Source organism: Protopterus annectens, chromosome 3.part0, assembly GCF_019279795.1.
Source record: "Protopterus annectens isolate FY-2018-M chromosome 3.part0, PAN1.0, whole genome shotgun sequence".
In the NCBI taxonomy this organism is placed as follows: Eukaryota; Metazoa; Chordata; order Ceratodontiformes; family Protopteridae; genus Protopterus; species Protopterus annectens.
The window spans coordinates 1117328957-1117346823 of record NC_056731.1 but is presented as its reverse complement, the minus strand read 5'-3'; the positions used below and the strand labels follow the sequence as shown (position 1 = coordinate 1117346823).

At 37.7% G+C, this 17867-nt stretch overlaps 1 protein-coding gene across 1 annotated transcript in view; it reads right to left on the bottom strand.

Annotated features, from left to right (window-relative positions):
- OSBPL1A (oxysterol binding protein like 1A) overlaps positions 1-17867 on the bottom strand; it is a gene marked incomplete in the record, with an annotated part of 2690541 nt that overhangs the window by 2503229 nt on the left and 169445 nt on the right. Inside the window, 1 exon segment of the mRNA XM_044065352.1 lies at positions 17588-17710. Within this exon segment, the coding sequence (XP_043921287.1) occupies positions 17588-17708 (121 nt within the window).

The window sequence follows — 17867 nt, the reverse complement described above, 5'->3', positions numbered from 1 at the left end:
ATAGAGAAACTGGAAGCTTTGTTATATGGATATGGATACTAAGATGCAAGCAATTAAAATGTTTTTAGTCTCTTTAGTCATACACAGGTCAGGCATATTTTTATCAATCAGAGGAGATGCTGTGGATAGCAATTAATAAAGAGTTAAATGATTTTTATCTGGGAAGGGAAGACAGTGAGGGTGAAGTGGGATAAGCGGATTCTTCCAATAGAAAAAGGTAGACTAGGATTACCCAATTTGAGGGGGTATTTTAGACAACACAGTTAAGGCTCCTATATACAGCACAAGCAGAAAACTATAATTCAGAGTGGAAAGGAATGATGATGATACAGGGAGGAATCTCAAGAAATAAGGAGTGATTGGGATTTTGGATGCAGACTCTTAAGAACAACAAAAATCATACAAAGTATTATATTCATAAAATAAGAGGGAGTATTGCAACAACTAAACCAGCACAAGAATGGAGAAAAGAGATTCTGTCAATAGGGATGACTGTGGTTAGGGATACAGATAATAGGCAAGAGGGGGATGGAATTTATTGTAGAAAACTGGCAAAGGAGCCAAGGTATTGGGAGCAAATAGCTCACAAGGGAAAGTTAATAGAATGGGAAGAGGCCAAGAATGTATTTGGACTGCAGGTTAGAGATTGCCTTCCCTATCAAGGACTGATATCAGAGTATAGGCAAAGAGAAAGAAATATGGGGTCCTAAATGAAAGCCCAGGACTGGTAGAGTTTTTAATAGAATCTAGAACAGAAGCTGCCACTAAAAAAGGAATAATTAGTAAAGCATATAAAATACTGCATGATAATTATAACAATAAGATGAGCTTAGAGAGGATTGGGAAGAGAGACTGGATAAGCAATTCAGAAAGATGCAATTGGGGGGGGGGCTATATGTATATATCCCAAATGTGTAACAAAGTCTATAAGATTTAGGATCTTTGCCTGGAAGTGTTTTCATAGATATTTTTATACCCAAGTAGACTCCAAAGAATTTTTCCTCAGGTGGATAGCAAATGTTGGAGATGTAACAGGCAAGAAAGAGGTGGCTGAAACATATTTTTTGGGAGTGTAATGAGCTGGCAAACTTTGGGGATTCACTGCAGACCGCTCTGTCAGGGATGCTGGGTGAGCAGATTGGATTGACTGGGGAGATTATTTTTTGAGCCAAGATACAGAATTGGAATTGCCTAAACACAGTAAAGTCTCGCTGAGTCTAATTAAATTATAGTGGCTGCCAAAAAAAGCAATTACTAGAAAATAAAAATCAATGTCTAGACCAACTTTACTAGTAGTAGTAAATATAATAACAGAGATAAAACAACTGGAATTGGGATCTTTAAAAAATAGAAGGAGCAAACTACATAGGAAAAAATGGGAATTGTGGGAGCAACATATGCAGAGAAGGAATGAGGTTCAAGAGGCAGGATTTGAATGAGGCATATAAGGCTTAACTGAAAATGACTGGATAGATTATAAGTGATGTGTAATATTTGTAACTACAGTTGTTTCAATGGTCTCTATGATATATAATGTTTGCAACTGAAGTGGTGTCATTTTGTTTTTCATTTATATAACTGTAAGATTGCCCATGTCATGTGATAATTTAATAAACCTGCTTCTTAAATCGAACATTTTATTTTTGTCTAAAGTGATATAAAACAAATTGCTAGAGTACTTGCGCAGATGTAAACCTATGCTTTTCAAACATATACATGGAGATTATTTTACACATACATACCTTACATTTCCATTTGAAGAGGCAATTTTTATCAGAAGTATTACATACCTCTATGCTGATGTATTTCTGTATACAAATATTATCATTATTATAACAGTGCAGACACATTTTCCTTTCTATCAAATACCTTCAATCATACAATGTCCTTAATTATTTCACTTATGTTAAATATGCCCCCCACCCACAAAATATATGTTATACTTATTACAGAACTCTGACCTTCTTGCCTCTACCTGGTATACCCACTCAGCCAGCTCATCCGCTCAATGCTTCTTCAGGTCGCCATACCCGTGACAGTACTGCTGACCTGTCAGGGTCTCCAAGTGTTCACCCAGCTCTTGCCAGCTATCGACTTTTTTCCCAATCACTGCCTTTAATGCATGATGGCACTAGAATAATATGAGATGGTGTAGACCCCGACTATTACCAACGTCTGCAACAACACGTCTGCTCAGGAAGGTTGGTTTAAAAACACTACCATATATTTATATGTAGAATTGAATGCAGACAAGGAATGATAACATTTAACACACAATTACTGTTAATAGGTGAACCTTCAACATCTGCATAGAATGACAGTAAAGGCAATGTGCATGGTAAGTGTCCCCCACGTCACCTTAATAAGCAAACAGTAGCGTATGCTATTTTAGTAATGTTTTGTATGGTGTCAACATCAGCAACAAACAGATCCACCATACCAATTAATCTGCAGGATATCAACAGCAGAATGCCTCTTAATAATGATGATGATGAGGATGATGACATACAGTTACATTTATGAGGTATTTAAAGTAAAGTGGCACATAATCCCAAAGTTTAAAGTCAGAATCTAACACCCAACAACATGTTAGTAACTCTGCAGGAAGTGACAGTGCATCAAAGTCAAGCATATGCTGACGCCACATTCAGGATTGTACAAGAGGGACAACCATGTATGTCTACACCACCATCGCCAAACCCAGACAAACACTTTCATAATGATGGCAATCATTCTGAGGTAACAGTGTAGAAGGAAACACAAAAGCTCAGCAACAAATGTGCCTTGAAACTGTTGGTATTCAGAGCACTGCCACAGAGAGTCAACCAGAAATGGTCAAAAGCCTCCACTGTATGAGTGACTGATGAATAGTATGTAGGGCACACCCAACAAACACAGACCCCTCCATTCATACACCAGTTAGGACTTGCCAGACTCAAGTAGGAGTCACTCTGGGAAGGGGAGTACTGTCTTGACCCATGGGGGCAGATCACATGAGAATACCAAGTGCTTTTCAGGAAAGGAGTGTAACTACTCAGACAGGACAATCACAACATATTTCGTGCAAACGTATCAGTGCTCATCTACACCTAACAGAACCTCTAATTTTCATGGTCCTGATCACATTCATGAGGTACTGTCAGATCAGGGTATGCAAGGCCACCTGCATCAATCGGGTCACAATCTGGAACCAGCTCACCAGACAACTCTCATAACAGCCTCTCTACAAAATCACTTCCACTGTCACCTAGCCTATCCTTAGGAGATGTGTATGACTCATTTGATCTTGTACCATGAATTAACTTTGACAAATCTGTCACTTATAATTTCAACTTCATAAAGACTGTTGAATGGTAACTGAAGGGGGAAGAACATATCAAAAGGAATGCGTTGGGGTTGGGACACCTTACAACTGTATGCATTGCATCTTTGAAATAATACTTCCTAGACCCTCACAGAACTGTGGAAAGAAATCTGTATGACATAACATGACACTGAAGTCATTTACACCAGTTCTCTGTGCATAACATTCCTACAGCTGGCAGTTATCTAAACCTGGAGTATTAGTACACACATGTTCATGGAAACACAGTAATGAGAAAATTGCATATTTAAATGAGTATCCTAAAATTTAAACAAACAATGCTGCCACTTTACCTTAACCACTGCACAAATGATCTTCACCTCTAAAGTAACAAATTATTGTGCATTACAAAATGAAAATACACTTATATGCAAATAATACAACAAACAGTACACTTTAATAACTTACAAAAATATTTAAAACATATTAAATGTTTTCATTCAAATACAATTCATGAAGTCATCAAATACGGAAATGGCTGCTTTTAATAATTACACCAAATGATGGCATTCAGTACATGCACACTTATGAACACCATTTCTGAATAATTTATTCTGCTTTAAAACAGTTAAAAATTAGATTACTTTTATGATGCCTTACTGAATAGGAGTCAGTGAGCACTCAGGTATGACTTCTACAAACATCAACACAACTGTTATAATATATATATATATATATATATATATATATATATATATATATACATACATACACACACACACACACACACACACACACACACACACACACACAAAGATAAAAGAGAATGTCAGATAAACAGTGAGAAGAGATGATGCTCTACACAGCATAGTCCACAGATATCACTGCATGCATCAATTATACTGTGTGCTTTTCTTACAAGAAAGGAAGCACTAACCTGAATGTCATGGCTATAGTTCTGGTCTAGATGCCTTCAATTTATCTGTACAGTCTATGCTGTGCATGAGCCTGCCACACAGAACCCCTTAGTACTGCTGCCGGCTGGTCATCATTACTCATAGTGGGACCAGAACTGGGAACTGTAGTGACAGCATAGGTCACTTTATCACAGACTAGCATAGGACCAGGTTATGCAGAATGCAACATACAGTAAATATCTAACTCACAGTAGCTGGGTCTTACTGAAGGTCACCCCCAGACTCATCCAGGCACCTGAAATGGCTCTTCAGGAGGGTGAAGACCTTCTCAATGATAAAAATGGCCTGGGACAGGGATGTGTTACAGGTCTCCTTTGCAACTCCACTTGGATTTCTCACTGAAGTCATGAGCCATGGCTTCAGTGGATATCCATCACCACCTGAAAAACAAGAAAGAAGAGAGAGAGAGAGAGAAAAGGAGGGGGAGAAAAAAAACAAAGAAAAAGTGTTTTCATATTCAGCAATACATTTTACCATGAATAACAACTTAAATATAAAAAAAAAAGTTTTTTTTAACTTTCCAACACGATGACCACTGGGCATCCTACCTTACAGGAAGAAGTGGTAGAGTGAGCTAGTGTGCCAGATATGGGAATCACATGCACTGCCAGGACGCTGGGCAGCGATATTGGTGATGCACTTCCATGCATCATATACTACCTGGCAAGTGATGGAATTGTATCCCTTCCTACTGTCGTTCTGCTCCTCCTGTAAACCAGAAGAGGCCTTAATTGCAATGTGGGTGCAATCACACCAAGTACTGCAGAGAAACATGCCATCCCATAAAGGCAAGCATAATCCTGGCTCAGCCCTGAGGTAACAGCAAGAAATAGATGTATCAATCCACAAGTGCCAAGAGTTAAATTCAGAAACTGCTGAGGTGTCTTCGATGCAAAAGCTTGTGATATACTCAGTGTCCTCAGTCTGTCTCTAGAAGGCCTCCGTGACAAGTATAGTCAGGGCTACAAACCCCTTAGTGTCACCAGGGATAGGAGGTGTATACATTCCTCCAGTACCCCTATGGGAACTAAGACCCTTATAATGTCCCTGTCCACCCATAATCTGTCAAGAATCTCCTGATTATCAAAGTTATAATGAGTTATCCTCCACCTAAATCTCCACTTTCTTGGTTGGTTAACATCTCTGGGCACAAGTGGTTTTGGCTCTGCCAAGACATACAATTCACACCTAAAAACAGCAAGGCAAGCAGCAATTGACAGTATTTTCACAGACTGCAATTAGACAGGATTGGCAGAACTCCACTTTATATAACATATCTGGAGAAGGCACAGAAAAGTGGAAAATTCCACTATGAATCACAAACAGGGAGTATATAATACTTCATTAGCATATGATGAATTGCATCATATCTAATTTAAATCTCATTCTGACTTAATTTGTGCAAGCTTATCTGCAGCTGGACTAAGCTGAGCTAATTTCCAGACATAACAAACAGCCAAAATATGTCTGCGTAGTGACTATAAATACCACTGAATACCACACTGTAAAAGCGGAGAATGTGCTGTCTTGTCTATACTTCCTCAGTAACAAGAGTTCCACAGGTATGAACATTGGTTTGTACTGCTGAGTTCATAACTTTTTTTTTCCTCAAAAGGTTTACTGGAGGTTACTAAAAATTCTCAGAGTTCCACTGGAAGCAACAAGTGCAACTACTTGAAGAGACTGCACTTTTCTGAGCCAATGATAAAACTATCTAACAATGTACACACAGTTCTCTCAACTGTTTGCTGGCACCAACATTTTAAAAGTATCTTTTGACAAAACACTGAAATCTGTACCATTAATTTAAATACCACAGTCTGTCCATTCTCAGTATTTAGTTTCAAGTCAGCTAAGCACACCTGTCTTACTGTTATGAATATATTTTCAGACATCAAAGCATCAAGTCTTTTATTTCAAAAGGACCAACAATTCAATTTCACATTTTATTTAAAAACATGTAAATACTTTTGCAAGCACCTTATTTATTTATTTAACATTTGTTAACCGGGAAAGTTTGACTTGGAACGAAGCCAATTTTCAGCACAGGCCCGGGAAGAAATGCTTCAAGTGCATGTCTTTGTAACTTGCTTTTCCTTTTTCATATATTTGCAAAATATAATCTTCAAACACAGATTCTGTGAGCTTGATTAATAGCTGGGCAAGGTTTCCTGCTATGCTTATAACCACACTTACTGTAAACCTGAATTTCAATGATGTGTCATTTTCTCTAGCCTCCATCTTGGATTCCTTCTTAATTACAGATATTTTACTAGTTTTACAAAACATCCTACTTTTATTTATTGACTTATTAGTCCTCTCATGTTACTTTATACCCAACTTTTAATTATTTGCACACTAGTAATTCATTTGTTTTGCACATATCCATAGGTTTTGATAAAATTATGTATGTTCCTCTTAAAAGCCTTTGTTTTGCCATTTTTATACCACAAAATATTTCACCCAACCTGATCCAAGGGGGTTTTCGCTCTGGTTCCCAAGCTCTACAACTCTCATAGTTATCTTCCTATGAGCCTGTCTAAGCTCTCAACAAATTCTTTAGCTTTTCTCTAAGCTCTCACCTCCTACAGCTACCCTCAGACAGCCCAATCTTGTAAATAGCATTCTACTGTTGATGTGTGTATGTAAAGCGTATTTACATTTTCTTAAAAGGTTTGTATGTAAACTGTTTCCACACCTAACCCATATCGGTTTTCCTCAAATGAAACGGTGTGATCACTACCTTCAAGCTTAATGAATTTGTTAACTATGCATGACACTGAATGCACTTATGAGTAACTATTCTACATAAGATCTTTAATATTAACTGTCATTTGTATTTAAATTGTATAATGCATCTTGGAGCTTTTCTCCCTGGCCTCCACTGAAAATGGGTCAATTCGGCCCAGTGGACTTCCCCGGTAATCAAATTGCAAATAAATAAATAAATAAATAAATATTTGCTATTTTTCTAGAGAATTGTGCAACTTGGCAAATTTGTGGCTGGTGGCTATTCTTCATATCACTAACATATGCATCTGATTTAGTGGTAATGTGTGCTCTTATGAATGGCAAATTGTCTAATAAATGGCAGTGTCTTTATGAGCTTGCAATAATTACAAAATTTTTCCCCAAGTACAGCTATTTGCCTTTCCCTTGATCAAGGGAAGTAAGTCTTAATATCTTTATGGATACCTCCCCAGCAACAAAAAATACACACAGTGAAGTTCCACATAGAATTTTATCATATTTTTCAGCTAATCCATCTACAGTGAGGAATCAAATTTTTGGATCCCAAGCTTTAATTCTCATCCAGTATCCCAAGTGAAGCACAATTATTCTGGAAGGGTGCAGAACACATGCCTATTGAGAGTCATACTTACGAAATTACAGATGCAGAAACTCTTAACAGTAAATATGTTTAATTGCTTCTGCAGATGCATGTTTTCAGGTGTGACTAGTAACTCCTCCACTCTGAATTCTCTGAAGCTTCTATGTATCACAAAGTATGTTTGTTCATTGCAGCTAGCTCATTAGTTTTTAAAGGAATAGCCTCCATATTGAACAGTAATCTAGTGAGAAAAACTACTTGAAACAGATATTCCAAATTACTTTTGAAAAAGGACAAGGTCCCATATCTAATAGTAATCCACTAGGGAAAACAACATGAAACAGGTATTCAAAATTACCTTGGAATTTGGACAAGGAAGTGCTGCCCCCCCCCCCGAAAAAAATCAAACACAAGTTGTCTTTCTACCTAAACTCAACTTGTTAGCTGAAAATAGGCAGAAGGAGAGTGACAGAACTACATAACCAAAGATGAGATCACTGACATGGCGTCTCTAATTTAACTACAAAATAACCACTTAAAATGCCTCCTGTAATGCCAATCCAAAACTGATCTATAATAAAAAGGAAAGCAATACCTGTACATGCATATTCACATGTTAAGGCAACAGCATGAGCTGCAGCACAAAGTCTGTTATCAAGCATTGTGTTTTATATAATTTTGCTGTTCTCCTGCTTGTCCCCCTCCATAACCATAGAGCTCATATTGCCAGATGATCAATCGGTTCCTCACAATCTCCCAGTTACATGGTGGGGAGAAAGAGGGAAGTGGATGAGAGCCAGAGATTCAAGCAGTCATGGGAATTTATGTACATTTTTATCATTCCCCCTCCTTCTGCTGGTTAAGAAGGGCAATGAAATTAATACTAAGCCAATCCCTTGTATATACACTCAACCAATATGACACATGATCGTGACTAAATGCTTCACAAGTCCCATCTTTCATGCATGAAGTTAAACCAAACAAAGCAGTCAGATTGGAGGACTTCCAACCAATCTCTCCTAAACAGATGAGCCATCAGCCACAAACTTCCATCCCTTTCTGTGTCCTCCAGTGCCATGAAGACTAGTCAAGCTCAGGTTATTTGGGACTCAACAAGGACCAAAACCTCTACAAAACAGAGTTGGTTCTCAACATTCAATTGTCTCTAGGGCTCCCTCCTCCAGTTGCTGAAGAATACCCACTGTCATAGGGCCCCCTAAATGAAGAAAGTTCCAGCAAAAATACTTAAAAGGAAAAAATATCTTACCATAATGCTCTCATAGCCAATGAAATTGCTCCACTTGACGAATTCAGGAAAGACTTTACTTGCATCTACTTTTATACTCCAACAACATAAAAAAGAATTAACCACCCTACCAAATGGAAAACTCTACAGGAAATAGGAAGATTCTCTCCTGACTATCAAATTTCTGGTATACACAGACCCTTAAACCAAAGCTATTTCCAGTCATAACATTAGAAACAACAGATTTACAACAAAGAGATAAACAAGTAGATTTACAGCAACATTTTAGAAGTAGTTCAACACTTCAGTGACTATCCTTATATTTCTTTTAAAGACCAAGTGTCAGGCTCTAAAGAAGCATGGTGGACACAGTCATTCTGGCAGAAAAGTCTACCCAATTTAATACAGGGAACATATATTTGAAACAGTGACAAAATGTGCTATATAAAAACCCTGTTTATAAGCAATATAAATTCACATATTTATGGGAAAAGTTATATGAAATGGATTTATGCAAAGGGGGAGTCCAGGAATCCTAAAAAGATGCGAATTTTTTCTCCAGGTAGACATGCCAAGTTCCAAGCCAAACGTTCATTCATTCATTAACAGCAAATAGTCCACAACTAACATCCTCATGAGGTGCAAAAATTGCATTTTTCCCCACAAGGTTTCTCATTTAAAACTGTACATTTAACTTCAGTATCCACTATCACTACACTTCATAGAGAGGTGGGTGAGGAAAAGGAAACCTTACTAATGCCAAATACCTTTAATTTAGTGAACAGAGTGCATGTCAATGATTTTTTAAATATGCAATCAGTAAGACAGCAATAACAGAAGTCAAAGGAAAATAGCACCATTAAGAAAGACAAAGGCCAAAGCAAATTATTATGGCTTACAAACTTTCACTTACAATTCAGAGATAAAACTCAAAATGAGGGACAATGGCCTAAAACTAGGAAAGCATTTTATTGACTGTAGTTTTTCCACATGAATCCAGTGGAATAAAATAATTTGCATTAATATGCATTTTCTGAAGAATAATGAATGGTAGTTAACCACTTGTAATGTTTATAATTTTCATCAATATTTTGCACAAAATTCCAAAATTTATTAGTGGCAGAACAAAATTCTTAAACAAACTAGGAGGCAAATGTGAAGAAAGTGACAGCTTTCAGCAATGCACATAGTTTTCCACCTGCCTTTCCTGTATCAACTGGCTGAAGGCAGATAAATGTTTAGAAGATATTACTATGGCTTCACTCCCTTCCAAATCTGTAAGTTGCATATCAGCTCTAACACAGTGTATACTAAAGTGAACACAAACAGCCACCCTCTTGATTTGTTTATATTTCAAACTTATTGTCTTTTATTCTTTCTATATGCTGTATAGTCAGGTAGTCTTGATAAAAGATTTAAGCTGAGTTCTGACAGTAAACACCACATCTGGTATATAGCTTTTAACCTAGAATTAGAATTTAATGAATTTGCTTTTAGGTAAGTAGTGTCTGACCAATTCATTTTAGGCCTCTGCTGTTGCTCCATGCCTCATGCGTCTGTGAGGAAAGCCATACATTTTAGGAAGAAACTGTACTAGGCCTTGATCTGTATGCATAGCATCAAATGTAGTTACCACAGTTAGAAAAACAGCAGTTATACAATTACCATAATGAAAAGCTGGAAGAAAAGGTTCATCCTCAATAATTGCAGGACTAACGCCAGCAGGCGTTACAGCAGTACAGTGCACAAAACTTTCTTAGGCTACCTTAGTTCCCCCCCTCATTATCCTAGAATATACCTCAACACCATTTCCATTCACAGTGGAAGGAGTCATGCAAAATGGATAAAAAGTAGAATTCTGCCTGTAGACCAAGGAGAAGGATGGGTATGGTAATCAGAATGGACCTGCTCAGCCACATACATCATTATAGTTAGCTGGCAGCAATGTTTTCACACCAGTGTTCTTTCCCACTTAGCATGATCCAGTTCTATGAAGGAATTATGAAGATGGAAAAGGGGTATTCGGAGAACGAAGACTATGAACAAAATCTATAGCACCATACTGTACTATACAATTAGGGACCTGGGGACCCAAGTTGATAGCAATCTCTCATTTGACAACCACGTGGCCAAAGTGGTTAGAAAAACATTTTATATAGCCTAATCATGAAGGGATTCACATCTAGATCAGGGGAGGTCATTGTGCCTCTTTACTCATCCCTCATCAGGCCCATAATCGAGTACAATGCCCCTTTTGGGATGTACCTTACCAGACACTTGCAGCAACTGGAAAGACCCCAAAAGTACCTCACCAAGAGGATCAAAGGGCTCAAACAGATGCCATATGCTGCCCGGTTAAAGAAACTCCAGCTCTACTCAGTGGCATACCGCCTGCTCAAAGGCAATCTGTGCCTGACGTATAAAGCCATGTCCAACCCGGAATTAATGGACATGCTGCACCTCAGGAAATCCAAATCCCATCAAGCTAAGCGCTCGAGAGACTTGAACCTCAGCACTGAATTAAATAGGACATGCCGGAGGGACAGATTCATAACCCAGAGGCTCCCTTCACTCTGGAATAAAATCCCAGTCCAGGTTAGGCAGAGTCCCTCACTGACTCTCTTTAAGAGGAATCTTGATGAGTAGATGGGAGATAGTAGGTTTACCCCGGATATCACTTCTGTGTCACTGTTAGACAGAGGCACAGTATACTAACCTCGAAAAAGGGCATAGCAAAATTAATTTAAAATGGGTGGCGAAAGCCAAACACACTCTGGCTAGGCTTATAAATGCCCTAGGGCAGATAGCCTAGTATGAACCTATACTTTACAAGATGCAGCACAAATTCAAGGATATGGAAAGACCCAAAATGATGATGAGAAATGGACTACTCGAGTGAGACAAAGATGGTAGTAATCATGAGAAAGGGAACCATCATTTAAAAAAGCAGGCAGTGGAGTACAGCAGCAGCTAAGCACAGGACTGGTCCTGTTCAATATGCATGTCAGATACCACACTGAGGTTAAGCAAGGAAAATTGATCTGTGCACAAATGTCACCAAGACTAGTGTTGAGGCAAATCAATGGAGGGGTTATTCTCCAGCAAGACCTAGTGTAGCATTCAGTGTTGAACTATCAAAAATGCAACTTCACTGTTGTGCAAAGCAATGCAAGATCACACACTTCCGAGGAAAAGAATTCAGAAACAAGCAAACAAGTATGGATGGATGTGTAGCTACATAAATAACATAGTAGGATAGAGGCTCAAATGATAGAATATAAAGAGGCATTAGTGAAGGTGAACAATATTTTGAGTAGACTGTTTGGAAATTAAGATTCAAAAGATACAGAGGTCATCCTTCCACAATAAGTAACACTGAAAGCAGTTGCTCAGGTGACATGCTTGGTGGTGCTGGTCATGCAAACTAAAGAAGACTACACTGGCAAAAACAGGCAAGAAAAAATTAACAAAACATTGTAGAGAAACCACAGGCTGAGAATGAGGAAATACTTAGTTGTCAGGCATATATACATTAGAAACTACAACATTGTTTGCATATTGGGCTAGCTATACAGTCGGCAATCTCAGGATACAAAGGTAAATACTTGACATAAAATGAAGGACAGTTACAGCATAAACTGGAATTCTAGAATGGGAAGGTGATATTAGTTGCAGTGGAAAACAGATGACTCAAAGTCAAGTACTGTGTGGGAGGACAATTTGCACAATGCCAAGCACAATTACACTCTTATTCTGTTCTCCCACTGCCCTTCACCTGGGCAATTATCAAAGATGGTGTTATTTATTTTTTTTTTTTTGGTGGACGTAATTTATTGGGGAATGTGCAATGCAGTGTGATTTAGTGGAAGCTAATGTCAGGAAACTGACAAAGGCCATGCTAAAATACTTTAATTCGAAGAAAGGAATCACTGGACCAGAATACAGATGGGAATGTAGCAGCAAAGAGCTCAACATGCAGCCAAAAAATGTAGGAGCAACCATCATTGGCTTAGATTGTTGAACAGCTATAAAAAAAAAATAATGATAAAATATAGGGACTCAATTCAAAGTCTGATGACTATATGGCTACAGCCATGTTGAAGAAAAATAAAGTCCATCCTAACTGTCCACTCAAATTCACTGCAAGTACTTGAAGTAGAGAATAAATACTTGAAGGACTGGTCTCAAGTGCTTGAAGTGAAGGCCTAGGTTCTACAGGAAATGTTAGCAGACCATGAAGACCACCTGAAATGCAAAAATCTGAAGTTTCTTTGATTCCCAGAGTAAGTGGAAGGTGCAAATATAACTAAATTTCTGCTTGATCAGCTGACTGAACGGAACGGAATCCCATGGGCGCACACAGTATTCTAACAGAGCACAGAGGTGAGAGCCCTCAGACCCAGACAGATACTAGTCTGTTTTGAGACATTTTCTACTAAAGAGCAGGTACTTGGGTCAGCTCTGGAAGGTGGAAATCAAATGCTTTGTGCAACCAATAGAACTTTCATTGATCAGAATTATTCAGCAGTGACAAGTCAGTGAGCCTTGTTTATACCTGCAACAAGACTTTGCAGGATGAAACTATTTTAAATTTAAGTCACTGTATCCAGCAACATTCACGATTTTGGTACACAAACTTGTTTTGATGGAAAAGTGAAGGACCTTCAGGATTTCTCACAGGAGAATTAGGTAGCACGGGACTTTCTGAATCTGTGAAATCTGTGAAAGACATATAAAAAATATTTCAAGATCCGAGGATCCACCTACTTTGTGGAACTGTTTTATACTGCTTTAATAATAACCTGCTTGTTAGGGCTGGTTTGTGGTTTGTAGACGTGTGTGTAAAGAGGGTACTTTGACATGTTGAGTGCCAAGGGAGTAGAGTCTGTCTCATATTATTTGGCTTGTTCATAGTATATTCCACAATCACTGGACTGTTGAGGCAAGTAAAGGAACCCAAGCACAGTTTTTTTTTTTCAAAATACCAGAGTTTGGAAAGGATTAAAGGATTTGGTATTTCAGGCAAGCCTTAATTTTTCTTTAAAGATTAGGATTGAGGATTGAATTCGTACAAGGAGATACATTTGCATTTTTTTTTTTTTTTTTAACAGACTGCAATACTAAGCAGTCCTCTTACAGACTCATATCATTTTTGAAACATGGTTATAAAGTTTTTATGTCTATACTGGCAAAACGGCCATCCCCTTTCTTACCACAGGTAATTCGTTTAGACCAGTGTGGGTCTGTGTGTGTGTATGGTGTAACTTTATGCAAACAAACCTGATAAACTGCTCTCATTGTTGAGCCTTGAATCTGACAATGTGTTTGATCAAGTCTGGTGACCTTTTGCGTTCTAAAATGAGAGGAAAATGCATTTCCCTGATGAGTTCATACTGCTTCTGGGGTCTACGGCTAAAAAGAAAACAGCATCCCAATTATCAGAGAAATTTAGATTGTACAGATGAATGCTTCTTTACATAATATCGGGGTACTTTGGCTTTAATAAGTCAACAATAGAGGGTTTCAGTATTGCAGGCCAAGAGGCTAAGCTTTCTGTTTGCTGATGACGTGAGAGTCATACTGAGAAATCCTCAGAATGACTTCCATAAGCTGATGAATAGTTGGATGAATAATCTTGCTACCTTCGTTACCTACTAGGGATATACACAATGTAACCAAGATGACGGCAGTTTCAATTAACTTTGTTATAATATTTGACTTGATAAGGACTTTTTAGATGGGGAAAATAAATTAAAACATTTAGGATATTATGAGCAATATGGTGGAAAGCTCTGCAGACCCGACATACAGACAGCATGAATCTACGATCTGAAAATTGTTTCTGAAATGCGACACTCACTCCCTGACCGGGGAGTGAAAATGGTGATTTTGTTTGTGCTCCCATTGCTCCTGTATCCAGGTACAGGCCTTTCTAGTCCCCCTAAATTGGTTTGATAGTAAAATTAAAACAATGGTCATTAATTTTTTCTATCAGAAACAAAAAAAAAGGGGGGGGCTTTATGGAGCAAGTTATTAATTCTACAGGAAAATGTGGGGGGGGTTAGGGGAGCCAGATACACTCTGTAAGCATGGAAAAGCACCCTGATAGAAGGGCTTAGTAAAGGTCAAGGGCGCTAGGAACTGATTTTAATATTTTTCATACTGGTATTCTGCTTATCAAGATAGATACTGGCTTAATTTTGAAATTTATATTGACAGGTCTTTAGAGAATTTTTTGACAACTGTCAGTATTCAGGTGCATCAAATGCCTACATCATATAACAAGTCTGATGAAAGAACAGCCAATGCTGTATTCTTATGGCAGTTGACAAGTTTGGTAAACCCAGCTCAAAGGGCTGATGTCCACCTGAAACTCCACCACCACCAAAATTTTTGTTTTAGATTTATGATCCTGTCTAGAATATATAGAGAGATGAAATGGGCAAATCTGTATTAGAACAAATGGTCTTACTGATTAGGTGGTTTCAAGTTAGACTAAAGGAAACACTTATGACAAAGGCAAGTACACTAAACACTAGTTTCTGGATATATTCAATCCAATAACTCAAGATGTAGTCCATTCTTGGCAATAGTCACTATACAGAGAAATATTGGAGCCTCAGTGGTATCAGACATATCATTTATCTAGGCATGCTTTATCAACCTGACACATCTACAGGTATTTTTATACAATGGTTAAAAAATGTTTTTCAGTGTTTCCCCAATTTACTGGAGATGTGAGAAACCAGGTAATTGGGTATATACTTTCGGGAATTATACAAGGTAACAAGTTGAAAAAAGATGCTCATGTTTCTTTTTAAGGGAGATTTTATACTGTGATACTAGTCTGACCTGGGAGTGTTTCCTTCTATGGATCCCTTTAGATGGTAATCTATAAAAAAACATATCGGACTGATATAGGTTATAGTGTTATTTGCCAACAAGAAAAAAAACAAAAAAAGATTACAAGGTGTTGGAAAATGCACCTCCCCACCCCAAGGGACAAATCAGGTGTTGGATGTCCTAGAACAGAGATGAGAAAATGAGAATACAGCCTACAAGAGATGGGTCCTCCAGCGACTGGAAAAAATGCAATGCAGCCCATTCTTTTATTTATAAAATCACATTTAATAATGGAAAATATTTATTTTTACCCAGTGCCAGATTTTATTGAGACAACATTAGCCTTTTAGCCCATGATCTGTGACTATGCCAGAAATTAAAAGGGTAAAAATGAGGAGGTTGGATGGAAATTGATTTAAAAGAATGTTAAGAATTATGTTTTTTAGCAAGTATCTAGTCTTGCATTGTTCTGCTTTGTTTTCTTGAGTTAAAAATGCACGGATATAAAAAAAGGAAAAAAAACAGCTCAAGTACTTTAACAGAAAGGGTGGTATGATACTACAACAGACTGCATGATAGTGTTTGTGTTTATCAACAAAAGACCTGGGATACAGAAAAGAAACCATGGGGCAGTGGTAAGATACATAAAGTACAATTACAGTACACTGGTGAACTTGCAGATTAAATATCTTCTTTCTTCAGTATGATGATTTGCTCATATGTTCCCATATCAATCACGTTAGGCAAAACAATTACATTACCTGCCAACAAAAATATACTGAAATATACTATTTATTTTACATTTGGTTGAAAGTCCGACTGGACACAAGTCCTTTTCAGCGAAGGCCCGGGGAGAAAAGCTCCAAATATAACATACATTAATGAAATACAATTACATAGAAGGATAACTTTATGTAGAAAAGGACACTATACAAATGACATCAATAAGAACAGAGATAACAGAATAAAACTTTATACAAATAGCATTAAGCAGAAAACAGTTCTGCAAATTTCATCAAACAACTAGGGTTTAAAATCTTATAATGTACATCAGCCATAAGTAGGAATGATAATTGGGACATTAAATAGGTAGGAAGATAACGCAGTTAAAGACTGTGCAACAGCATGATGATTTAAGTGATTCAGTAATATAGGAATGCAGAGCATGGACCAGATGTCAAGCTAGAGAAGGGGATAACATTAGTGGAAGAGAGAGGTATATGAATAAGACTTACAAGATAAAGAACATTCAGCTCTCTGACTACAAGGTATGCGTGTTAACCTTGGGTGAAACCAGAGTGAGTGCTGGAGTTAGGCCAGCCTGGTGAGTCACAGTTACAGATCCAATTGACTTGGAGGGGAGTTTTTTGGGCTTTTTTAAACTGAGCTAAGGACATAGTGGGTGATATATTAGCGAGCAGAGAGTTCCATTTTTTGAAGATAAAGTGCGAGTAAAAAGAGGCTCCAGCGGAGTTGTTGGCTTTAGTGACTTGAAGAAGAGGTTTGTTGTTGGAGTGTAGGACTCTAGTGTTGGAGTAAGACTGTATTAGGTTTTGTAATGCTGGAGTTTTATCATGGTAGTAGAGAATCTTATGAGTTAATATAAGCTGGTTGTAGAGGAGAAGATGGGAAAGTTTAAGTCAGTTGAGTTGTGTTATGATCAACTACTGCCTCAGCCAGGATTAGGTCTAAACCTTATGCCTGTTGCTCACTAAGATGGGCTCCGTCTCCCCCTTCTAGTCCCAAACATGAATAAATAGGCATCTGAAAAATGTAGAGTAAATGTAAATATTAAAGCAAAATATGTTAATTTCAGCTTCTGTATAAACAGCAATCATTTCCAGGGAACAAGTTTACATTGTTTTACAAAGAAAATAACTATCAACCTTTGCAGCTGATGTCAAATGTAACTTCACCATTAGTTCTACACTGTAACAACTGCTGCACAACATCCAAATTTCCATTTCGAGCCCCACGGAGAAGTTGATCCTCTTCTTCCGAATTCATTTCTACAAAATAAAATAATCAACCCAACTTTAAACTTAGAAGTAAAAATATAAGAGCAAAAACATACCACATACTATGATTCCACATATCCAAGATTGTGACAGAAAAATTGATTATTAAAGATCCCATACAGCAGAGGTGATTTTAAGCGGGTCTATT